This window comes from Megalobrama amblycephala, linkage group LG22, assembly GCF_018812025.1.
Source record: "Megalobrama amblycephala isolate DHTTF-2021 linkage group LG22, ASM1881202v1, whole genome shotgun sequence".
Classification (NCBI taxonomy): Eukaryota; Metazoa; Chordata; class Actinopteri; order Cypriniformes; family Xenocyprididae; genus Megalobrama; species Megalobrama amblycephala.
In genome coordinates, this window is record NC_063065.1 from 31,833,168 (window position 1) to 31,860,843 (window position 27,676).

A 27,676-nucleotide genomic window follows, 5' to 3' on the forward strand; every position below is an offset into this window, starting at 1 on the left:
AATATTACATTCACAAATATTCAGATTTTTCTTCACACATCACGTCTCATATCTCATCTCACCTTGTTAAGAATAAGTTTGTTGAGGAAGAGGATGAGTCTGTCTCTCTCCAGCTTGTCTGTACACTGGAGATTCACAGGAAGAAGACAGATGACATAAAAACACCCTGAATCTGGTGATGTATGGCTGATACAGTTATCCATACATCAGAAAAGAACAGTCATAAAAGTCATGAGTTGCAGCTGTTATTTCAGTCCAACCATGTTAGTTTGGACAGATCCTACAACCAAACATTCATGGCTGGAGCTGAATACTGACCCGGTCCAACATGCCCACAATGTACTTGGTGTCAGTGAAGGGTCCGATCTCCTCACAGCACTTGCCGTAGACGATAGTGAGCGCTTGCAGACACAGACACTTCATGGCAACTTTGGGAGTCAGCAGGAAACGATGGTAGAGCTCGTTAAAAAACTCATACCTAGAAAGAGAGATGATTCAAATCATTCAGAGCATCTAGTGATGGCTGATGCAAAATAAAAATCTGACACATCGACCAAACTGAAAAACTCGTAGGCCAATTGCGATACTTAGAAACTGCGGTCGACCTCTAGTTACGAAACTCAAGTGAAACGTACGATCTCTTGATGGCACCAGACTCGTCGTTTTCATCTTCCTCCAGCAGCAGACGCAGGTAATAATCGCCGATTTTAATCTCATCAGAAAGGCACTCGTACTTCACCTAAACACAATTCAACATGGAATTATTTACCTTCATATTTGCTTTGAATGATCGGTTCTAGCTATTATTCATATGCAATAAACTCGGTTCATCCAGTCATCAGATGTGCAGACCTCAAACTCTTGGTGGTTCCAGGAGATGACGTTGGTGCTGCCCAGCTCTCGGTCCACGGTGAAGGAGCGCATCTCTCCCTCCAGAGCGTCTCGCAGCTCTTCTCTGGTCTTCAGATTCCAGATGAGATTAGAGCGAGTGTGATCCTGCTGAAACCTGCACACAAACACAAGAAACCAGACAGGAACACACTGAAACTGACTCAAGACTCGTGAGTTTTTATTGTGGCAAAAAAATGCCTTCACCTTACTTAAAACATTATGTTGGATCAACTTAAATAGTTGCATTCATGTTGATAATTATTAAGTTCATGTTACATAGAAATGCGTTTTATTGCATTATGTTGGATCAACTTAAATAGTTGCATTCATGTTGACAATTTTTAAGTTCATGTTACTTAGAAATGTGTTTTTATTGTGGCAAAAAACGTCTTCACCTTACTTAAAACATTATGTTGGATCAACTTAAATAGTTGCATTCATGTTGATAATTATTAAGTTCATGTTACTTAGAAATGTGTTTTTATTGTGGCAAAAAATGTCTTCACCTTACTTAAAACATTATGTTGGATCAACTTAAATAGTTGCATTCATGTTGACAATTATTAAGTTCATGTTACTTAGAAATGTGTTTTTATTGTGGCAAAAACCGTCTTCACCTTACTTAAAACATTATGTTGGATCAACTTAAATAGTTGCATTCATGTTGACAATTATTAAGTTCATGTTACTTAGAAATGTGTTTTTATTGTGGCAAAAAAATTATGTTGGATCAACTTAAATAGTTGCATTCATGTTGACAATTATTAAGTTCATGTTACTTAGAAATGTGTTTTTATTGTGGCAAAAAACGTCTTCACCTTACTTAAAACATTATGTTGGATCAACTTAAATAGTTGCATTCATGTTGACAATTATTAAGTTCATGTTACTTAGAAATGTGTTTTTATTGTGGCAAAAAGCGTCTTCACCTTACTTAAAACATTATGTTGGATCAACTTAAATAGTTGCATTCATGTTGACAATTATTAAGTTCATGTTACTTAGAAATGTGTTTTTATTGTGGCAAAAAAACGTCTTCACCTTACTTAAAACATTATGTTGGATCAACTTAAATAGTTGAATTCATGTTGATAATTATTAAGTTCATGTTACTTAGAAATGTGTTTTTATTGTGGCAAAAAAACGTCTTCAACTTATTTAAAACATTATGTTGGATCAACTTAAATAGTTGCATTTATGTTGACAATTATTAAGTTCATGTTAACTTAGAAATGTGTTTTTATTGTGGCAAAAAAACGTCTTCACCTTACTTAAAACATTATGTTGGATCAACTTAAATAGTTGCATTCATGTTGACAATTATTAAGTTCATGTTACTTAGAAATGTGTTTTTATTGTGGCAAAAAGCGTCTTCACCTTACTTAAAACATTATGTTGGATCAACTTAAATAGTTGCATTCATGTTGACAATTATTAAGTTCATGTTACTTAGAAATGTGTTTTTATTGTGGCAAAAAACGTCTTCACCTTACTTAAAACATTATGTTGGATCAACTTAAATAGTTGCATTCATGTTGACAATTATTAAGTTCATGTTACTTAGAAATGTGTTTTTATTGTGGCAAAAAAATTATGTTGGATCAACTTAAATAGTTGCATTCATGTTGACAATTATTAAGTTCATGTTACTTAGAAATGTGTTTTTATTGTGGCAAAAAACGTCTTCACCTTACTTAAAACATTATGTTGGATCAACTTAAATAGTTGCATTCATGTTGACAATTATTAAGTTCATGTTACTTAGAAATGTGTTTTTATTGTGGCAAAAAGCGTCTTCACCTTACTTAAAACATTATGTTGGATCAACTTAAATAGTTGCATTCATGTTGACAATTATTAAGTTCATGTTACTTAGAAATGTGTTTTTATTGTGGCAAAAACGTCTTCACCTTACTTAAAACATTATGTTGGATCAACTTAAATAGTTGCATTCATGTTGACAATTATTAAGTTCATGTTACTTAGAAATGTGTTTTTATTGTGGCAAAAAAATTATGTTGGATCAACTTAAATAGTTGCATTCATGTTGACAATTATTAAGTTCATGTTACTTAGAAATGTGTTTTTATTGTGGCAAAAAACGTCTTCACCTTACTTAAAACATTATGTTGGATCAACTTAAATAGTTGCATTCATGTTGACAATTATTAAGTTCATGTTACTTAGAAATGTGTTTTTATTGTGGCAAAAAGCGTCTTCACCTTACTTAAAACATTATGTTGGATCAACTTAAATAGTTGCATTCATGTTGACAATTATTAAGTTCATGTTACTTAGAAATGTGTTTTTATTGTGGCAAAAAAACGTCTTCACCTTACTTAAAACATTATGTTGGATCAACTTAAATAGTTGAATTCATGTTGATAATTATTAAGTTCATGTTACTTAGAAATGTGTTTTTATTGTGGCAAAAAAACGTCTTCAACTTATTTAAAACATTATGTTGGATCAACTTAAATAGTTGCATTTATGTTGACAATTATTAAGTTCATGTAACTTAGAAATGTGTTTTTATTGTGGCAAAAAAACGTCTTCACCTTACTTAAAACATTATGTTGGATCAACTTAAATAGTTGCATTCATGTTGACAATTATTAAGTTCATGTTACTTAGAAATGTGTTTTTATTGTGGCAAAAAGCGTCTTCACCTTACTTAAAACATTATGTTGGATCAACTTAAATAGTTGCATTCATGTTGACAATTATTAAGTTCATGTTACTTAGAAATGTGTTTTTATTGTGGCAAAAAACGTCTTCACCTTACTTAAAACATTATGTTGGATCAACTTAAATAGTTGCATTCATGTTGACAATTATTAAGTTCATGTTACTTAGAAATGTGTTTTTATTGTGGCAAAAAACGTCTTCACCTTACTTAAAACATTATGTTGGATCAACTTAAATAGTTGCATTCATGTTGACAATTATTAAGTTCATGTTACTTAGAAATGTGTTTTTATTGTGGCAAAAAACGTCTTCACCTTACTTAAAACATTATGTTGGATCAACTTAAATAGTTGCATTCATGTTGACAATTATTAAGTTCATGTTACTTAGAAATGTGTTTTTATTGTGGCAAAAACGTCTTCACCTTACTTAAAACATTATGTTGGATCAACTTAAATAGTTGCATTCATGTTGACAATTATTAAGTTCATGTTACTTAGAAATGTGTTTTTATTGTGGCAAAAACGTCTTCACCTTACTTAAAACATTATGTTGGATCAACTTAAATAGTTGCATTCATGTTGACAATTATTAAGTTCATGTTACTTAGAAATGTGTTTTTATTGTGGCAAAAAACGTCTTCAACTTATTTAAAACATTATGTTGGATCAACTTAAATAGTTGCATTTCATGTTGACAATTATTAAGTTCATGTAACTTAGAAATGTGTTTTTATTGTGGCAAAAAAACGTCTTCACCTTACTTAAAACATTATGTTGGATCAACTTAAATAGTTGCATTCATGTTGACAATTATTAAGTTCATGTTACTTAGAAATGTGTTTTTATTGTGGCAAAAAGCGTCTTCACCTTACTTAAAACATTATGTTGGATCAACTTAAATAGTTGCATTCATGTTGACAATTATTAAGTTCATGTTACTTAGAAATGTGTTTTTATTGTGGCAAAAAACGTCTTCACCTTACTTAAAACATTATGTTGGATCAACTTAAATAGTTGCATTCATGTTGACAATTATTAAGTTCATGTTAACTTAGAAATGTGTTTTTATTGTGGCAAAAAACGTCTTCACCTTACTTAAAACATTATGTTGGATCAACTTAAATAGTTGCATTCATGTTGACAATTATTAAGTTCATGTTACTTAGAAATGTGTTTTTATTGTGGCAAAAAACGTCTTCACCTTACTTAAAACATTATGTTGGATCAACTTAAATAGTTGCATTCATGTTGACAATTATTAAGTTCATGTTACTTAGAAATGTGTTTTTATTGTGGCAAAAAACGTCTTCACCTTACTTAAAACATTATGTTGGATCAACTTAAATAGTTGCATTCATGTTGACAATTATTAAGTTCATGTTACTTAGAAATGTGTTTTTATTGTGGCAAAAACCGTCTTCACCTTACTTAAAACATTATGTTGGATCAACTTAAATAGTTGCATTCATGTTGACAATTATTAAGTTCATGTAACTTAGAAATGTGTTTTTATTGTGGCAAAAAAACGTCTTCACCTTACTTAAAACATTATGTTGGATCAACTTAAATAGTTGCATTCATGTTGACAATTATTAAGTTCATGTAACTTAGAAATGTGTTTTTATTGTGGCAAAAAAACGTCTTCAACTTAAAACATATTGGATCAACTTAAATAGTTGCATTCATGTTGATAATTATTAAGTTCATGTTACTTAGAAATGTGTTTTTATTGTGGCAAAAAAACGTCTTCAACTTACTTAAAACATTATGTTGGATCAACTTAAATAGTTGCATTCATGTTGATAATTATTAAGTTCATGTTACTTAGAAATGTGTTTTTATTGTGGCAAAAAAACGTCTTCAACTTACTTAAAACATTATGTTGGATCAACTTAAATAGTTGCATTCATGTTGACAATTATTAAGTTCATGTTACCTAGAAATGTGTTTTTATTGTGGCAAAAAAACGTCTTCACCTTACTTAAAACATTATGTTGGATCAACTCAAAATATTGCTTTGAATTAATGTAATTCTCCCAATTGGCTTAAGTTAAAAATTCTAGTGGAAAACGTTAACATATTTTTTTTTTGTTGAACCAATGTTTTTTTTTTAGAGTGTGTGCTTTAAGGGCGATCCTGCATGCAATTCTCAAAACACCCACAAGATGGCAGCGTTTATCGATAAACCTGATATTACAAAACCAATAACTGATAATGGTAAAATGCTTAAATATCAGGAAACATATTGGTAAAACGATATATTGGTCGATCTCTACTCAAGACCCTGATATACTTCAAGATAGGGGTGTGCGAAATTGGGAAAAAAAAAAATTTCAATATTCTCTGAGGTTTAATTGATAGCTGAATGATATTTTGCTGATTCCTTGGCAGGTTTAGGACTTTGGTTTAGGAAGTTTTTAATATTCGTCATATTCTGTGTGGTGGTCAGTTCACAGCAGTGACAGAAATTATTTTTTCAAATACGTTTAAATAGATTTTTACCTTTTATGCAAAAGCAACCTGACGTGACTAAATTGAATCTCAGAGCTCTTTTTTTTTTTTCTGAACTGCTGTTTTCTCATTTTTGTTGTGGTTATTTAGTTATTGAGAGGAAAGCGCAGCAACATTTACATTTTCATCTGAACATATATTTACATATTCATCACTCTCAGCAAAACTGGGATGTTCACTAACAGTATATCGCTGAAAAGGAAATGAAGAACGGTAACTTTGTTGTGAGAATATCAGGGCTTTTAGTTTTAGTAAAAATGTAATTTACCTGTAGTAAAACAGCTCCCAGTTGGACTCGATCTTGATCCGCTGTCGTCTCTTCCTCAGGATGACTGGTTTTTGGTTTGCGTTCTACGATCAGTAAGACAGAATGAATGCAGTGGCTCTCTGAACACAATGTTGGTTTATAAGAACTGCAACTATATTATATTAATAATGGACATATGGATGTAAGGGTAATGCTGATGACACTATAGCTCATATGATATGAAGTTATGATCCTGCTATTAACACATAAACAAAGGTGCCGTCCTGAAAAGAGACACGGATGTCACTGATCTAATGCAGTACACGTGCAACACCAGACTGAAAACCCAAAACATGTTACATGATAAAGTGACTGACATGAGAGAGGGAGGGTCTAACAGAGGTAGAGGCCTCTGATTGGATAATAATACTCACCAGGTTATTCCTGTCCTGCTGCATTGATTGACAGCAGAAAACAGCAGCAGAGGGGCAGAGATAAGAGAGGTTATTGGTCCTGAGATCAACCAATCACACTTCTGCTGAATAATAGCTGTTCATAATGAACATTTTTGAATTTCATTAAGGCTGGCTTTCGGTGGAGAACAATGAAATTGTGCGATTGGAGTGAAGAAAATATGATGATGATCAATTTGAAGCTCATGCTCATGATTCCAAAGCTGTGCTTCATCTTCATATCAACAAAACATCACTGCCCAGAATTATTCTTCTCGGGAATAAACCGAAGATTTGATCAGTGGTTCTCAACTGGTTTGGCCATGTGACACACATTTACTATTTTTTTGTTAATACAATAAAGTTAGTAAGAGTCACCACAGTCATTAAAAAATATACAAAATAACACAAAGTGAAAATAAAGTGCTATTTTAGGGGTTCAGGAAACAAAAGTTATCATGGTAAATACAAAATACAGGCATGAACTATTAATTAAATGTATGGAAACTGATGCTGATGAATAAAATTGATGCATGCAAATCCTTCTCAGCTAACACACGAATTACCGGTTATGTAATTTATTGGTACTTTCTGGTAATTTAATGGCGATGTTGCATGCTCGTAACTTTTTTTTTTTGCTTTTTATTTATACTGAAGAGATGCACCTCTGAGGTACAGTAAGAGGCTTTTTATTTATTAACAAGTTATTAAAATTATTTTAATGACACTGACATATAGCCTGACATCTCACCTGACCACAAATACTGAATCAGAACAACGCGTTCTTCTCAGGCACTCTTAAACTGCATCTGACAGAAGTGTTAACTTCAGGTTTTCACAACAAAACCTGCCCAATTACTACTCAAAACTAGCCCGATAGCATTTCAGGGACAGACAAATTTGCTGAATAAAGTCATTATTTTATTGTTTTTGCGCACAAAAAATTTTCGTCGCTTCAAAACATTAAGGTTGAACCACTGTAGACACGTCGACTATTTTAACAATGTGTTTACTACTCTTCTGGACCTTAAATGTGGTAATTTCATTGCTTTCAATTGAGGATAAAAAAAAAAAAAACCTCTCGGATTTCCTCAAAAATATATTTCTGTTCTGAAGATAAACAACATTTTTGGGTGAACTAACCCTTTAAAGTAGCCCAATTCCATGAGAAAACAGCAGACTTGGCAACACCGGTTAACAGCTTTCATGCACATCTTTCAAATTAAAATTCTCGCATCAGAAAAGCACAGAATGGACTATATGAACGGAGCATTAGCGAATTTCAGCATTAATTTAAACCAGCTTGAAAACTTCCGGTGAGATGTAATTTGCTGGTGTGTTGAGCATCAATAGTGTAATACTTAATTTATAATCAGAATATAGTCACTTAAATAGTCAGGCATAGCATTAATTTAGTTCAATTACTTCAAACGTTCAATTAATTCAAACGTAAGACAGCATAAAAAATAAATAAATAAAGACGTACCTCAGTGTTCCTCCTTGGCTAAATTCAATTCGACCATCAGTTTTCACACTTTTATGTGAAAAAAGCTTCAAAAATTAAATATTTATTGTGCACTTTAGTTAGATGAATTGAATAAAATGTGAGTTTTCACAAGTGTGCTGAAATCATTGATGCGCTGCACAGACTGACAGCTGCTGTGATTAAAGTGAGAGCACGGTGCTCTCATTCATTCAAGCGATTCACAATAAAAGTTATTGTTTTTCATGAGATTTTTTAGTATTATTTCATACCTCACATTGACAAAATGTATTTTTAAACCTAGTTATTTTATAATGTTTAATATTTAGTCATAAACGAAGTGAAAAACGATTAGAGGAAATGTCTGATATATGCGCAAATAAATGCTACTTTGCCGCCACCTGCTGGTTAAAGTGGTAATTATTGTCTTTTTTATTTTTAAATAAGTGTTTTCTTTCAAATGTTGAATTTCCTACATTTTTAAACGTTTGGTTTTACAAATGGAGACAATCTCAGAAGGATGAACAAATAATGTCTGTGGTCATCACATTAAAAATAACATTAGAAGTGCTGGAGAAAATAATGCGTGTGTGTGTCTAATTACAGATACAGCGTTTTTAAACGGTCCCAATAGCTTCGTCTTTACTGCAATCAATAAAACTGTTTTACTGGCAAATTAGATAAATGTGGTAACTGCATTAAAACATTAAAAAGTCAACAATTGAAGGTTTTGTGTCGATGTACAGCGACTAGAGAATGAACAGCTAACAGTTCACCGGAAATGCCTGAGCTGGCTTAAACCAGGAAGTAGCCGTGCATATAGTCCATTACGTTTGTTGTTTCTTTGAACCACCAGTTGAGAAACACTGAATTAGATGACATAATTAAAATGCAAGATGGTGCATTTAATGTCATTTAACACTCTGACCCAATTTAGGTGCTGTTAATGGTTTGGTGTAATATCACAGGATGCACAATATATTGTAACATATGGGTTATCATTAAATAACAGAATTGGATAATGCACTTTTCCCGTGTGTATACATTTGCAGTCATCTAACGCTCAGCTAAAGTTAATTTTTATAAACATGAATGTACAATGTAATAAAGTTAACACTAATAATTTAATATTATTATTTTTTTAACATACTGATTTTAGCTTTTTGGTTTTACCTACGATTTTTAGATCAGTGCATCCCTAAATTACTGAACTTTTTTTACCTGTAAAATTCTGAATAGTCCTATCAAACGGGACTAGATGTTTAGCTGGACACGAGAACTTGAGAATCAGACCTCAAGCAACCCATGTCAAGAAGTGTGCAAAGTTTATTATTAATAAACCAGAGACAGAAGAGCAAGAAAATTATAGAAAGACAACCCAACAGAGTCCGTATCCAAAAGCACTACACATAATGCAAACCACAAAGGACAAGTGCTTCAACCAGAGCAGCAAAATGAAAAACCAGCCCAGCCTTATGCAGTGTGAACACACCTAGCATTTACAAAAAGTCCCAGCCAACAGCCGAAAGCTGACAGTGTGCAACACATGCAGCAGGTGAGAGGTTAAAGGTCACTCACCTCCTTCTGAGCGATGCCCATCTTGTCTCTCCAGTGCACCAGCACTAAGTCGGCCTTCTCTTTGGCGAACTTCTCTACCTCTTTAGCAGCTTTACCTGCTAAACGCTGCCACTCGGGGACTTTATTCCTCCCAAATTGGTCCTGCAAAAACAGTCATTAATTGTTTATGGGACTAAAAGAGGATATGTGAGAGTAATGACTGGTAATCATTCCATACTGTGGCAATCTTGACATTGTCACGTATGTGCATCCTATCGACATCCTTCTCAGGCACGGGGTCAGAGCTGTCCAGATACGCCAACAGACCGGTGGGCTAAAACACAACGACAGACGACATTTGAGCTTTCTGTGGTACTTTTAAAGGAAACAATGAGTAAATGTACAGACTACATGTGCAGCTCACCAGTATCCTCTTCAGGAGGTTCAAGGCAATGGGGTTTTCTGCCGTCCACAATCCCACGAGATGTCGACTCAACTGTCTGCATGACACAAAATGAGTGATTACCAGTATAAGATGGCTGTAATCTCCTGTAGTGAACAGTGAGTGAGCGTGACCTGTTGGTGAGCATCCGCTGGTCAGCGCTGATGGTGAACATGGAGGTGTGGAGGTGTCTGGGTAAAGCACCTTCGCTCAGGGCCAGATCCTGCATCTTAGTGGCGATCTCCTTATCTCCTTCCTGACAGATGACACACACACACACACACACACACACACACACACACACTGTCTAACAGACATATAGAGAACAAAGACAAACATGCTGCAGGACCTGCAAGTCTCACCTCAATGATGGCCTTCATGATCAGACCGGCTCCTTTCACGATGGCCATAGAGGGATGCTGTGGAGAGATGGAAATATACACTAAGTCTGGGGACAGTAAGACAAAAAATTGATACTTTAATAACTTTGACTTTATATCTCGCGATTCCGACTTTATAACTCGCGATTCCGACTTTATAATCCTCAATTCCGACTTTATTTCTCGCTATTCCGACTTTATAACTCGCGATTCCGACTTTATAATCCTCAATTCCGACTTTATATCTCGCGATTCCGACTTTATAACTCGCGATTCCGACTTTATAATCCTCAATTCCGACTTTATTTCTCGCTATTCCGACTTTAAAACTCGCAATTCCGACTTTATAATCCTCAATTCCGACTTTATAATCCTCAATTCCGACTTTATAATCCTCAATTCCGACTTTATAATCTTCATTTCCGACTTTATAATTCTCATTTCCAACTTTATAATTCTAATTTCCGACTTTATAATTCTCATTTCCGACTTTATTTCTCGCAATTCCGACTTTATTTTTCGCAATTCCAACTTTATTTCTCGCAATTCCAACTTTATTTCTCGCAATTTCAACTTTAAAACTCGCAATTCCGACTTTATATCTCGCAATTTCAACTTTATAATTCTCAATTCAAACTTTATTTCTCGCAATTCCAACTTTATTTCTCGCAATTCCAACTTTATTTCTCGCAATTCCAACTTTAAAACTCGCAATTTCGACTTTAAAACTCGCAATTCCGACTTTATATCTCGCAATTTCAACTTTATAATTCTCATTTCCGATTTTATTTCTCGCAATTCCGACTTTATATCTCGCAATTTCGACTTTATAATTCTCATTTCCGACTTTATAATTCTCATTTCCGACTTTATAATTCTCAATTCCGACTTTATTTCTCGCAATTCCGACTTTATAATCCTCAATTCCGACTTTATAATCCTCATTTCCGACTTTATAATTCTCATTTCCGACTTTATTTCTCGCAATTCCGACTTTATTTCTCGCAATTCCGACTTTATTTCTTGCAATTCCGACTTTATTTCTCGCAATTCCGACTTTATATCTTGCAATTCCGACTTTATTTCTCGCAATTCCGACTTTAAAACTCGCAATTCCAACTTTATATCTCGCAATTCCAACTTTATAATTCTCAATTCCAACTTTATAATTTTCAATTCCAACTTTATTTCTCGCAATTCCAACTTTATATCTTGCAATTTCAACTTTAAAACTCGCAATTCTGACTATATCTCGCAATTCCAACTTTATAATTGTCATTTCAGATTTTATTTCTCGCAATTCCGACTTCATAATTCTCAATTCCAACGTTATAATTTTCAATTCCAACTTTATTTCTCGCAATTCCAACTTTATTTCTCGCAATTCCAACTTTATTTCTCGCAATTCCAACTTTATATCTCGCAATTTCAAATTTAAAACTCGCAATTCCGACTTTATATCTCGCAATTCCGACTTCATAATTCTCATTTCCGACTTCATAATTCTCATTTCCGACTTTATAATTCTCATTTCCGACTTTATTTCTCGCAATTCCGACTTTATTTCTCGCAATTCCGACTTTATTTCTCGCAATTCCGACTTTATTTCTCGCAATTCCGACTTTATATCTCGCAATTCCGACTTTATAATTCTCATTTCCGACTTTATAATTCTCAATTCTGACTTTATTTCTCGCAATTCCGACTTTAAAACTCGCAATTCCGACTTTATAATCCTCAATTCCGACTTTATAATTCTCATTTCCGACTTTATAATCCTCAATTCCGACTTTATAATTCTCATTTCCGACTTTATTTCTCGCAATTCCGACTTTATATCTCGCAATTCCGACTTTATAATTCTCATTTCCGACTTTATAATTCTCAATTCCGACTTTATTTCTCGCAATTCCGACTTTAAAACTCGCAATTCCGACTTTATAATCCTCAATTCCGACTTTATATCCTCATTTCCGACTTTATTTCTCGCAATTCCAACTTTATTTCTCGCAATTCCAACTTTATTTCTCGCAATTCCAACTTTATTTCTCGCAATTCCAACTTTAAAACTCGCAATTCCAACTTTATATCTCGCAATTCCAACTTTATAATTTTCAATTCCAACTTTATTTCTCGCAATTCCAACTTTATTTCTCGCAATTCCAACTTTATATCTTGCAATTTCATCTTTAAAACTCGCAATTCCGACTTTATATCTCGCAATTCCAACTTTATAATTCTCATCTCCGAATTTATTTCTCGCAATTCCAACTTTATAATTTTCAATTCCAACTTTATTTCTCGCAATTCCGACTTTATTTCTCGCAATTCCGACTTTATAACGCACAATTCTGACTTTATATCTCACAATTCTGACGTTATATCTAGCAATTCTGAGAAAAAAAGTCTGAATTGTGAAATGAAAAGTCGCAATTATACCTTTTTTATTTTTTATTCAGTGGCAAAAACAAGCTTCCATAGAAAACCGCTGTTTTACATTGTAAAAATATTTCACTGTTTTGACCATAATTTATCAAATGCAGCCTTGGTGAGCAGAAGAGACTTCTTTCAGAAACGTTGAAACATTTTGAACTTTACAGAAGGCAGTGTTTATGAAAGCACATTTTTGAAACTCCATATTTGACTGCAGACCTGGAAGAGCTTGAAGAGCGTCCGTCCGTTGGACGCCACCATCTCCAGCAGCATGTCGAACTGCTGACCCTCCGTCGTCTCGCTGTAGGGAGCGCAGAGGGCAAAGGTCAGGAAGTCCAGCAGCGAGCTGATCACTAACGCTCCTGTGCCGTGATCCTGATGAAACCACAAACAGAGTCGACTCGTTCAACCTTCAGGCACTCAACAGGGTTATTCCTGGCTCAAAGTGAGGTGGACGTGGTAAAATCCTGATCATGCTCACACATGCAAGTGATAAATTCATTAATCTGGTGCAAAATTAAGAGCTCCAACCCATGTTCAGTGTGCAAACTGAACAAAGAAAAAGTCTGTGCATTGACTTGTACCCCTTAAAGGGGACTCAACCCAGATATAGCGCCAGAGTCTACATTGCATTCACACTGGTGTTTTAGGAAGCCAAACAATTAGAATATAACAATAATAATAATAATTGTATATTATTATGTGCTATCTATCTATCTATGTTTATATTGATAATTGTTTATTGTTATGTACACACATGTGACGTACCACATTACTGATGAACTTCTCCAGCAGGTTCTCCAGAAACTTCTTGGAGGAGAGTAGAGAGGCTTTGTTCAGCTGCTCCTGCCGCAGATCGTAATCATCGTGCATCGGCTACACAAACACACAGGCCCCGTTAGGATCTGTTAATGTGCCTGGGAAACCTGTCAGCGTTTCATTATGATAGTGTGTGTTTTACTTACACACATCAGAGCGCAGAGCATGTCTATGGCAGCGTGGGTCACACCGTCGTTGTTTCTCTTCAGCGCTTTAACAGTTTTTACTCCCAATTTTTCTCTAAACCTGCAACACAATCATAAAGCAATTGACCAAAAAAGACAAACAAAAGTGTTACTCGCATTTTTGTAACATAAATATTATATGTATAACATTATAGATGGCCCAGAAAAATAAATAAATGGCTATAGATAGAACGATAGATAAGATAGATAGATAAGATAGATAGATAGATAGATATAGATAGATAGAGTGATAGAAAGATGAATAGATGGATAGATAGAACGACAGAGTGATAGAACGACAGATAGATAGATAGATAGATAGATAGATAGATAGATAGATAGATAGATAGATAGATAGATAGATAGATAGATAGATAGATAGATAGATAGGATGGATGGATGAACAGAGATCAACGGATGGATAGATAGATAAAACGATAGATAGAACAATAGATAGATAGATAGATAGATAGATAGACAGATCAATCGAATGATGGGATGATGGAACAATGGATGGATGGACAGAGAGATAGACAGAGGGATAGATGATAGAATGATAGATGGATCGATAGAACGATAGACAGAACGATAGAACGATATAGATAGAACGATAGAATGACAGATAGATAGATAGATGGGATGATGGATGGACAGAGGGATAGATAGAACGATTGACAGATGAATAGATGATAGAATGATAGATGGATCGATAGAACGATAGACAGAACGATAGAACAATATAGATAGAACGATAGAACGACAGATAGATAGATAGATAGATAGATAGATAAATACACAGATGAATCAATCGAATGATGGGATGATGGATGGAATGATAGATGGATAGACAGATAGACAGTGGAATAGATAGACGGATAGATAGAACGATCGACAGATGGATAGATGGATAGAATGATAGATGGATCGATAGAATGATAGATAGAACGATAGAACGACAGATAGATAGATAGATAGATAGATAGATAGATAGATAGATAGATAGATAGATAGATAGATAGATCAATCGAATGATGGGATGATGGAACGATGGATGGATGGACAGAGAGATAGATAGAACGATCGACAGATGGATAGATAGATAGATGGGATGATGGATGGACAGAGGGATAGATAGAACGATGAATAGATGGATAGAATGATAGATGGATCGATAGAACGATATAGATAGAACGATAGATAGATAGATAGATAGATAGATAGATAGATAGATAGATAGATAGATAGAGATTCTGGCAGTCCATTCAACATTTGTCAGGTTGGACACAAACACTGAATGAACTCTAGATGTGCAGATAGTGGACAGGAACACACAGTCGATTCATACATCTCAGTGTCCCAGAGGAAGACAATAAAATGATAAATGACCGTTGAGAGAGAGAGAGAGAGAGAACGCAGGTGTGAAGCGTTCAAAAAAGAGGAAATGTAAAACAGCAAGACAAGTGAAGATTTCCTTAAAATGGTTTCAGACAGGAAGGCCAATGGAGAGACAGATGTGATGTGAGATATGAGAGAGGGCACACTGAGATATATGGACTAATATTTACATTGTGGGTTCGAGTCCACCCATGAGACCAGACCTTAAAACAACAGAGGGGTTTCATTAAAACCCAGACAAACATGTGCGGTTCAGACACAGAAGAGCATGTGGAGAATAAGACAGCGAGAGTCAAAGCGAGCATGAACTGAGAGGATATTTGACAAGCTTAACAGTGTCTAAAATGTTTGATCATCATGTGTGAACACAGATTGGTCTACAAAGATGGAGTCGTACTTCGGGAGCTGCGTGAAGGCCTGGAAACCGGCTTTAGAGGCCACCAGCCGTCTGATCGCCTGAAACTGAGCCTCCAGCTCCGAGTTCGGCCCCGGCAGGTCCACGTCTTGAGATAAGAGAGCCAGGATGGCGTTGCTGATCAGTTTCTCTTTATTCTCTGAGAACAGACCCTACAAAAGACAGAACAGAAGGACGGGGTCACACTAAAATACTCAAACCCAATGTACATGAAGCCACGAAAGGAGCTGTTTGGACACTTACGTCCTGAGTGACGGCATGCAATACTCCACTGTAAGAGATGTTGGCGTTAAATCTGAACACTGCGTCTGCAAAATTGCAATCTAGAATAAAGAACAAACAAACAAACAAACAAACAAACATTATGAGCACTGACAGGTGAAGTGAATAACACTGATCATCTCTTCATCACGGGTGGGAAATATAGGTAAATATAATCAAATAAAATCCGTTTTATTTATCCCAAATTCCATTTTAATTTTTCTGGATTCCATTTTTTTTTTCTTTTCAGTTTTATTTTTTTGTTTAAAAAATTAACAACAGAGCTTTACTGTTAAAATTAAAACATGGAAGAAAAACTGATTATTCCTTAAAAGATAGTTTTTAATAATGTATTAAATTAATTTATCTAAATTCTTAATATGTTTCTGTCAAGTTAAAATCGAACTTCCTGTATAGGGCCCTATGATTTCCGCGATGCAGAAAATGCAGACGGAATCGCGGAATTCATTCATAAAAACGGAATTTACTATATAACGCGGAATGTCACGGAATTTTTCAAATTTTTGATGAATGAATTAAAAGCAGGTCAGTACACTTAAATTAAATCGCGATACTATGGAAGCCTGTTTCCGCTAAAAAAAGAAAAAAAAAAGAAAAAAAGATTAATTGCAACTTTTTATCTCAGAATTCTGACTTTATATCACGCAATTGCAACTTTATATCTCTTTATATATTTTATATCTAAATTAAATCACGATATAGACTAGTGTCTGTGAATATTAAACCGCAAAAAGACTATTTAAATATGAATCCTGCATGTCTGTGTCTCTGAAATTAATGGCGCGGTTTCATTTACTTCGCGCACAAACACACACACACACACACACACTGAAACACGCGTTACGCTCGTGGAGTTTTCATCTTCTGTCGCCTCACTATATGAGGACATGAGCGCACAAAATTCATCTCCAGAGCTGCTCCGAGTCATTTCATCAGCATTTTACCGCTTTAAGAAAATCTATCGTCATATGGTGCGTTCAAGTCATGTCGGAAAGATCGTATTTATGAGCAGAACTGACATGAACGCCACCACAATGTCGTAAATACCAGTGGGGAGCTCGGGATTTTCTTTAAGCTCCGATCTGTACGAGTTGGGGGCGTGTCAGTCAGAAACATGGCAAAATACCACAATACTTACAGGTATTTAGCAGTGACATTGTCAGGCTTTTCTATTTACAACGAAGTAAGCTGATTCTCAGCAAAAAATATGATAGCATCACAATATAAAATGTAATATGTAACAATAAAGTTTACAATAGCTTCATAAATTAATTTAAAAACATAAAAAAGCAACATACAACTAATGCACATTATTTGCAATTCATTTTCTAGAAGTAAAAGTGTTGTTATTTTGTGTAATTAATTTAGAGAAGGCACACCGCCATCTTACTCTGACGAAAGTGACTTGAACGCACCTACCGTCGCACACACGACTTCCCACCTCGTACATACGAACTTCCCAGGAGGACTTGAATGCACCAATAAACACGCAGAAAATCAAAGCTCTTGGCAACCCGTCAAAATAAAAGTTCGATTTAACTTGATAGAAACATATTACTGTTGTACAGTAGAATTTAGATATGTTTCAATGTAATAATAATAATACTAACACTAATAGACTTAATAATAATAATAAATGATTAAAACTATATTTTTAAAGAACAATCTCTGTTTTTCTTCCATGTTTTAATTTTAACAGTAGGCGTAATGCTCTGTTGTGCAGCACTTTGTTTGATTAAAAAAAAAAAAAATTAATTTCATGATTAAAAGATAAATTAAATTAATGTTATCCGTTCATTTGATTGCAAGAAAAATGTAAATGCACAACAGAATTTCTGAAAAAACAAAAATTCATAAAAATACATTTTTAATTAATAAATTTGTTGTTTTTAAGAATTCAATTAATCAGACATTCTTTTTGATTATTAAAATTTAATTTAATCATTAAAATCGATTCCAAAAAATTTAATTGAAAAAAAAAAAAAAAACGGAATCCAGAAAAATTAAAACGGAATTTGGGAAAAAATAAAACGGATTTCATAGGGCCCTAGATATTTTAAGCAGCAAGTGAACATTTTGTCCTCAGAGTGGTCATGCGTAAGGATTTGAGCGAGTTTGACAAGACCCAAACTGTGATGGCTAGACGACTGGGTCAGAGCATCTCCAAAACTATACGATGAGTTAAAATCACTAAATGAGCTACAGTCCAGTCTAGTGAAGACCGTACTTGGCGGCGCCGCGAGGAATTTCAGGTGAAGACTCTCCACCTCCTCGTCCACAGGCATGCTGAGCAGACCCCAGCGCTGACCCCGCCGCGTGGGCGCCATCTTCACACACACATCCCTGTTTCCAGAAGCCCTCACGCTGTCCAGCAGACTCGCCAGCAGAGAGTCCCTGCAGACAGCACAGAGACGGCTCTAACACACAGGCTTATATCAGGCAGAGAAGAGCAGAAGCAGCGCCTGTGGATGCGCACCTGTCTGTGGAGCAGTACTTCCGGATCTGTCCTCGGATGAACTCGATGCTGAAGATCTGAGGATTCTCCGCATCACAGATCAGAGCGAAAACCTGCACAACACACACTCGACATCAGCTTATTCTGATTAGCAATTTAAACAGAATATAAATACAAATTATTTAAAGGGTTGATGCAATGTTAACCCTTATAGGGTCTTTTTAGACCCCAAACGGCGTTTTCTAAAAGTAAAATAAATGTTCTCTTTGTCCAAATGACATGAAACTTAGTACAGTTGTTAACACTTTCTAGATCGACAAATAAATAAAAAATTGGAGTGATATCTTGTTTTTGTTAGTGTAGAAAAAAAAGTGTCACACTCAGGGTCTTTGGGGTCTTCAGTGACACCAGGCAACAAAATGTAATTTTTTAACAAAATAATTGATTTTTAAAAACAAAATGTTTTTACTCTGTTTGATAATGTTTTTACTTCATATCTGTGCAGTTTTTGGAGGATTTATCATATCTTTTAAATTTATATAAATAAATAAATAAATATTTTTGTTGAGTAGGTTTTTATACAAAAACAGCTTTTTATGTAAAATTCACTTTATAAAAGACCCACATTTCTAACTTTCATTCATGGGGATAACACGGATAATCTGACATGGTTTAGTGTAAGATTTTTGCCCATCTTTTGGAAAATACAGTTTTAAAAGTAAAACAATGATCACTTTTACCAGTAGGTGGCTCCAGAGCTCCACTATTTGCTGTTTGACTGACTGAAAGACATCTTTTCACAAGTATTTTTCAGTTGGATTCATATCTAAATATTATGAAATCACAATTATGATAATAAAAAATACTTTTTGTCAAAGTTTAGCATTATTTTTGTACTGGAAAAAAAAAAGTTTTTCAAAAATGTTGATTTTGAGGATGAATTTTGTCCATTTTCTAAGTGGGGTCTCTTCATAATGTAACCATATTGAAAAACAGAAAAACAAAAAAAAATACTAAACTTTGACAAAAAGTAGCTTTTATTGTCATAATTGTGATTTCATAATATTTAGATATGAATCCAACTGAAAAATACTTGTGAAAAGATGTATTTCAGTCAGTCAAATAGCAAATAGTGGAGCTCTGGAGCCACCTACTGGTAAAAGTGATATTTGTTTTACTTTTAAAATTGCATTTTCCAAAAGATGGGCAAAAATCTTACACCAAACCATGTCAGATTATCCGTGTTATCCCCATGAATGAAAGTTAGAAATGTGGGACTTTTATAAAGTGAATTTTACATAAAAAGCTGTTTTTGTATAAAAACCTACTCAACAAAATATTTATTTATATACATTTTTTAAAATATGATAAATCCTCCAAAAACTGCACAAACGTGGAGTAAAAACATTAATAAACAGAGTAAAATTACATTTGTTTAAAAAAAAATTAAAAAAAAATAAATATATATATATATATATATATATATATATATATATATATATATATATATATATATATATATATATATATATAAAATATATTTTTTGTTACAAAATTACATTTTGTTGCCTGGGGTCTGTGGAGACCCCAAAGACCCTGAGTGTACTTCCTAAACGAAGACCACACAAGGGTTAAATGTCAATTCTAATTTTATTAGACATGTAGTTGCAAAGCTAGTTAGTAGTGTCTAAAGTGACCATCGAAATAAAGTATAACCAATATTAAATAGCCCGTTTTACTCTGAAATACATCACATTACTAAAGTATAATGGATTGAAAATAGTTAATTTGATGTTGTTTCACTAGACCAAGTGTTTATTTCCTGCATTTGTTCTGTTTTAAAAAGACAGACCTCTCCGAAGGGCTTAACGGTGACTATGTTGTAGGAGCCAGGGTCTCTCTCCACCAGACACGTCTCTGTGAGGGCCAAGATCCGCTTCACCGGCTCCTGAGACCAACACAACCACCAATCACATCATCAGAGAGCACATGACATCACGAGCATGTGTGGATTCGGCTGTCGCATCTTACCGCGTGCCGCGGCGAGAGCTTCTGCACGATGAACTCGGTGAGCGAGGTGATGCACTCGTCTGAACCGTACTTCCCCAGACGCTCGCCGAGGAAGCCCTCGAACGTCAGCTGCTCCTTACGGAGGCGTAACGTGATGCCGATGAAGTTGCCGGCGTGCTCGATCGCGCTGCGAATGATCTCGTCACGATGCTCAGACGCAAAAAGATGCTGCAGAGAGCAAAAGAGAAAGAGTGTCAGTAATACGTTAATGCGTGTCAACTCAGTGTTGAACAGGAACTGCACACAGACCAGTCTGCCGAAGCCGCCGTACAGCACGCAGAAGCCGCCCTGGTAGTCGGAGACCTCGGCGAAGCCCTCGACACAGCGGTAGTCATACGAGCAGATCACGCGGTTGGTCTGGGGGTCGATCTGATCGATGCCTCCGGGAGTGACTTCCAAACACACGCTCTTCCGTGTGTCGCTCCAGTGATGCTTGTAGCAGTTATAGCGCTGAGGAAACACCAGCAGAATTAGCAAAATACAAAACACGAACATCATGAAAACATGCACACAGTCGGTTCTGACCAATCCTGAACTGTTTTACTTCATGAGGAGCTACAGAAAGTGAAGAAAATAATTGAGAGTTATAAAGTCAGAACTGTGAGATATAGCCCCGGTTTCACAGACAGGGCTTAGCCTAAGCCTGGATTAGGCCTTAGTTCAATTAGGGCATTTAAATAGCTTTTATGAATGTACACTAGAAAAAAACAGTACTGGTGTACATCTTGAGACAAAACAATGACACTGACATATTTTAAGATATGTCAGGGCAAGTTACTTTCAGTTAAAACAACTCAAACATGCATTTTAGTCTAGGACTAGCTTAAGCCTTGTCTGTGAAACCGGGGGATAAAGCCGCAATTGCGTGTTGTAAAGTCAGAATTGCGATATAAAGTCACAATTGCGATATAAGTCACTATAGTGAGATATAAAGTCAGAACTGCGAGTTATAAAGTCATAATTGCGAGATATAATGTCAGAATTGCAAGATATAAAGTCACAATTGCAATATAAAGTCACTATAGTGAGTTATAAAGTCAGAATTACGATATAAAGTCACAATTGCGATATAAAGTCACAATTACGAGATATAAAGTCACAATTGAGATATAAAGTCAGAATTGCGAGTTATAAAATCACAATTGCGATATAAAGTCACAATTGAGATATAAAGTCAGAATTGCGAGTTATAAAGTCACAATTGCGATATAAAGTCACAATTGCGATATAAAGTCACTATTGCGAGATATAAAGTCAGAATTGCGAGATATAATGTCAGAATTGCGATATAAAGTCACAATTGCGATATAAAGTCAGAATTGTGAGTTATAAAGTCAGAATTGCGATATAAAGTCACAATTGCGATATAAAGTCAGAATTGCGAGTTATAAAGTCAGAATTGCGATATAAAGTCACTATTGCGATATAAAGTCACTATTGCGATATAAAGTCAGAATTGTGAGTTATAAAGTCACAATTGCGATATAAAGTCAGAATTGTGAGTTATAAAGTCAGAATTGCGATATAAAGTCACAATTGCGATATAAAGTCAGAATTGCGAGTTATAAAGTCAGAATTGTGAGTTATAAAGTCAGAATTGCGATATAAAGTCACTATTGCGATATAAAGTCACAATTGCGATATAAAGTCAGAATTGCGAGTTATAAAGTCAGAATTGCGATATAAAGTCACTATTGCGATATAAAGTCACAATTGCGATATAAAGTCAGAATTGCGAGTTATAAAGTCAGAATTGCGATATAAAGTCACTATTGCGATATAAAGTCACAATTGCGATATAAAGTCACAATTGCGTGTTATAAAGTCAGAATTGCGATATAAAGTCACTATTGCGATATAAAGTCAGAATTGCGATATAAAGTCACTATTGCGATATAAAGTCAGAATTGCGATATAAAGTCAGAATTGCGAGTTATAAAGTCAGAATTGCGAGATATAAAGTCAGAATTGCGAGATGTAAATTCACTATTGCGAGATATAAAGTCACTATTGCGAGATATAAAGTCAGAATTGCGAGATATAAATTCACTATTGCGAGATATAAAGTCACAATTGCGAGATATAAAGTCAGAATTGCGAGATATAAATTCACTATTGCGATATAAAGTCACAATTGCGATATAAAGTCAGAATTGCGAGTTATAAAGTCAGAATTGCGATATAAAGTCACTATTGCGATATAAAGTCACAATTGCGATATAAAGTCACAATTGCGTGTTATAAAGTCAGAATTGCGATATAAAGTCACTATTGCGATATAAAGTCAGAATTGCGATATAAAGTCACTATTGCGATATAAAGTCAGAATTGCGATATAAAGTCAGAATTGCGAGTTATAAAGTCAGAATTGCGAGATATAAAGTCAGAATTGCGAGATGTAAATTCACTATTGCGAGATATAAAGTCACTATTGCGAGATATAAAGTCAGAATTGCGAGATATAAATTCACTATTGCGAGATATAAAGTCACAATTGCGAGATATAAAGTCAGAATTGCGAGATATAAATTCACTATTGCGAGATATAAAGTCACAATTGTGTGATATAAAGTCAGAATTGCGAGATATAAAGTCAGAATTGTGAGTTATAAAGTCACAATTGCGATATAAAGTCAGAATTGTGAGTTATAAAGTCAGAATTGCGATATAAAGTCACTATTGCGATATAAAGTCACAATTGCGATATAAAGTCAGAATTGCGAGTTATAAAGTCAGAATTGCGATATAAAGTCACTATTGCGATATAAAGTCACAATTGCGATATAAAGTCACAATTGCGTGTTATAAAGTCAGAATTGCGATATAAAGTCACTATTGCGATATAAAGTCAGAATTGCGATATAAAGTCACTATTGCGATATAAAGTCAGAATTGCGATATAAAGTCAGAATTGCGAGTTATAAAGTCAGAATTGCGAGATATAAAGTCAGAATTGCGAGATGTAAATTCACTATTGCGAGATATAAAGTCACTATTGCGAGATATAAAGTCAGAATTGCGAGATATAAATTCACTATTGCGAGATATAAAGTCACAATTGCGAGATATAAAGTCAGAATTGCGAGATATAAATTCACTATTGCGAGATATAAAGTCACTATTGCGAGATATAAAGTCAGAATTGCGAGATATAAAGTCACAATTGCGAGATATAAAGTCACAATTGCGAGATATAAAGTCAGAATTGTGATATAAATTCGGAATTGCGATATAAAGTCACTATTGCGATATAAAGTCACAATTGAAAACAGTTGTGTACTTTTTTTTTCAGTTATTTTCAAAAAATATATATATACCATATTTAAAACCATAATAATGACCCATTTGAAAAGCTTACTTGATTTTTCTTCTTAACAGCTAATGCTCACTGTAGTGGATCGGTGACATAATGTTATTCATCAAAACAGCATTTCAGTAATAAAAGTGTCCAGATTTCAAATGTGTTCACTACCCTGAATTTTGGAAAATTAATTTTGGACTGATTCTCTCTAATAAAACACAGAAGGCAAATTAAATTACCAAACAACCTTGGTGTTTGTCGAAAAACAGTAGAAATTTTTTACGCAGGTGGAGGGAGAAAAACACTGTTTATATGTAAACCATGACTCAGGATCAGATGGGATTATACTCACTCTTCCGGTGATTTTTCCCTCTGAGAAGTCTGTTCTGAACCTCTGTGGGGCAGAGAGACAAAAATCAGCATTTCAAGAGCCTTTCTGGATCAGTGTGATGAAACCTGATTCTAACGAAGAATGAAGTGTCTTAAAAAAACGAAGAATCGCACGGCTCCTTTCATGAACTGTTGCCTCATTTCACAGCATGCAAATTCATTAGCAATTGAGAAGACGAGATCTCTCACCAGCGCTTCTGTCAGCAGCTCAGTGCGATGTTCAGTGGAGAACTTCAGCGTTTCGGACTTCTTCCCGCTGCCCTTGCGGAAAGTGAGGTTGAACTCGGTTCCCTGGCCTTTCCCAGCCGGAGCGATGCCACAGATATCGCCGTACGGCCACTGGACATGCCAGAGAGATAATATCACACAATATTTATTAAATATATCAATGTTTGACATATTGGCATTTGAAACTTAATATTTATGAGAAAATAATGCACTAATGTTTTATTCATCAGGATTTGACTGGATTATGAAAAGAGGCTATGATACTATTGGTTAACAATTTTTCCCTGCCCATATGGCCTTGGTTATGTCAGAAATGTATTATTAGTTTATTTTTTATTATTAAAAATAATGTAAATAATTTATACTCATCCTCAGCTCTTAATCTGTCAGCAGTACCTGGTTTGTAACTTCTAAGGTGGTGGGATTGTATGTGGTGATGCCATGAGTCCCCACGGAGAACACACGCTTGTACCTGAAGAAACAAAAACAGTACATTCTCTTGTGTGTCGGATACAGTGTGTAACTTAATAGTAAAACTGGTCATCCATCGGGACAGAGAGTTCAGACTGAGCAACATGAAAAACCAGACGAGCTCAAAGATGGCATTGTTATCGGTCCATGTCCAAAAACGCTGTTTCCCCCAGACGGTCTGAAAATAATGATGGCAGTAATTAGAGAGGAACGTGTGTGTATGTGTGAGAGAGAGAGAGTTACAAAACCCTGATCTCAAAATGAAGAAGCAGGAGGAATGAGCCGAGTGAGTAACGGACTCTAATCAGGGCTCTACAGTGTGATCTAGCCAATCACAGACATATCTGTTGATTTCTTGAACACAATGGCCAATCAGAGGCATTTAAGTTAAAATCCACACACCGCTCAAAACGTTTGTTTAGTGCCGAGTTATGCAAGCTCACAAATCCTCTCATTATAACAAACAAAGTACAGACACAAAGTAAATAAGAGATTCATTGTGCAGTGTAGTCAACTTCACCGACTATAACGGATGTTTGTGAGATCGCGATGAACTGAGACAAGGGAGTATGCAAATTTAATACTGATTTTATACAACAATTCAAATAACAAGGTTAATATCAAGTGACTTGCATTTTAGGGAACAGTATTGTCAGATTTCATCACATAGTTTGCATCTCCAAGCAAACAGGTGTTTCGTTTATGAATGAATCTGCGTTTTCAAAATGAGTCTAGTGAGTCAATGATTCAATGACTCATTCATAAAGACAGCCGATGCTTTGCTCCTGAATGAATCAGTTGTTTGAATGAATCGATTGAATTAATGATTCATTAACAAAGACAGTGACTTGCCGCCCCCTACTGGCAATTTTAGTTACATTTTTAAAGTACCATTTCAGTTATTTAAATCATTTAATAAGAGATGCACCGATATATATCGGCCAATATTCGGTATCGGCTGATAAAAGCACATTTTCACACTCAGCAGCCGATAGTTTAAAAACAGCCAATAGTCAGAGACGATATATCCTGTTAATCAAAAGAGGGCAGGAAAATGCACTGAATTTATGCTTTGTGTAAAGAAAATGCTAAGAAACCAGTTCAATGTTCAGTATTAATAGTAATTATATGAATTTAGTTAATGTGTGTTAATATTAATTTGAGTAATGTGCTTGTTTATACCAGTTACTCTGAAACAAGTTGCTGAAATGGAGAGAATAAAGTTTTTATTTGCATTTCTTTCAAAATATAGTCATTTAAAATATAATGATTATATTGTTTGATTGATTAATCTTCCTGATTGTGTCTTATTATTCTTCTAACTCAATTTATAAATATAGAAAAGATGACACATATACTAAAGTTTGGAAAAATGCCCTTACAAAGAAAAGAAAAAGCCCTGGCAAATTATTTTAAAGAGTCAAATATCACCTCATTGTGGGAAGGTTAATTTCTGTCATTGATCAGAAGGTGCTCCTACATTTTTGACTTTCCTAATTTTTTTTAAAGTTGTAATAGTGAAGATCACAGAGTCTTCAGAGTGTTCGCTCAATTATACCCAGAATCCTCCTCTGACCCCAGTCCTGACATCAACAGAAACAACAGATAATGAATGATCCAGAAACACCCAACAAACACCACTGACAGCTTGAAAAAAGCGTCTTCCACCCACAAACATCCTCGTCATTGTTTTATTACATGCAAATGGAACAAAAGACGGCTTGACAGACAACAGTAGCTTAACAGGCAGGAGGAACAACATCACTTTCACAGGAAGAGAAGAGACGAGACGAGATGAATGCAATGCGTTTCAGGTTCACGGACACAAAGATTAAGAGAAGTGGTATTAATCACTTCACTACACACAGAGTCACAGATCTATTACAGAGAAACTTGCCAAGTCAGCAGTTCATTCTTCTAAAGCCTTGTTCAGATAATCAGTCCAAATCCAGTGTTCATATCAGATTATATTTAGTATTACGTGTGAATGGCAAAAAGACATGAAATAGAATTTTTTTAATCAACTGATTTCACACTACGTTCGACGTGGTTTGAAATCCTATTCAACGCACATTTCTGTTTCAGTCTGACCGGATTCCTTATGCCACGTAAAAATGTAAACATGCCAGACGCTGTTGTAGGAAACATGCAGAAACAAGGTTGTGTTGTTGTGAAGTGCAGATATACAGCACAATACCACAATATACTGCTAGTCTCTATAGATCAGATTCCAATCAGATCTTTTAAATTGTTTAGACTAGTCTTTTTTTTTTTTTTCAGCACAACTATAATGATAACGTCACATTGGACATTATTGGAATCACATTCAGAATTCTTGATCAATGATAAAAACATTGACAGCCAATAAGAATCCATCCTGCTTTAATGAGCTCGAGCATTTAAAGCGACAGACGACAAACTGCAGCGCTTATAATAAACAGAATGATGTTGATATTTTAACTGTTAAATTAAATTTTAGTAATCATAAAGCATGTCTAATTAATTGAAATCATGAAACTTATATAATTCAACAACAATTTATTAAAAGTTTAACAAAAATTATTTTTTTAGGACCCTAT

General features: G+C 34.8%; 1 protein-coding gene across 1 annotated transcript in view; it reads right to left on the bottom strand.

Annotated features, from left to right (window-relative positions):
- Positions 1–27,676, bottom strand: part of LOC125257502 (dnaJ homolog subfamily C member 13-like) — a 76,187-nt gene that overhangs the window by 30,615 nt on the left and 17,896 nt on the right. The window contains 24 exon segments of the mRNA XM_048173869.1: positions 63–125; positions 319–478; positions 636–739; positions 853–1,006; positions 6,361–6,443; positions 6,774–6,788; positions 9,853–9,993; positions 10,070–10,165; positions 10,256–10,331; positions 10,408–10,529; positions 10,636–10,692; positions 13,306–13,461; positions 13,855–13,962; positions 14,052–14,151; positions 15,883–16,052; positions 16,144–16,223; positions 18,410–18,576; positions 18,659–18,750; positions 20,490–20,585; positions 20,669–20,875; positions 20,957–21,157; positions 24,361–24,402; positions 24,588–24,737; positions 25,023–25,098. Coding sequence (XP_048029826.1) covers positions 63–125; positions 319–478; positions 636–739; positions 853–1,006; positions 6,361–6,443; positions 6,774–6,788; positions 9,853–9,993; positions 10,070–10,165; positions 10,256–10,331; positions 10,408–10,529; positions 10,636–10,692; positions 13,306–13,461; positions 13,855–13,962; positions 14,052–14,151; positions 15,883–16,052; positions 16,144–16,223; positions 18,410–18,576; positions 18,659–18,750; positions 20,490–20,585; positions 20,669–20,875; positions 20,957–21,157; positions 24,361–24,402; positions 24,588–24,737; positions 25,023–25,098 — 2,716 coding nt within the window.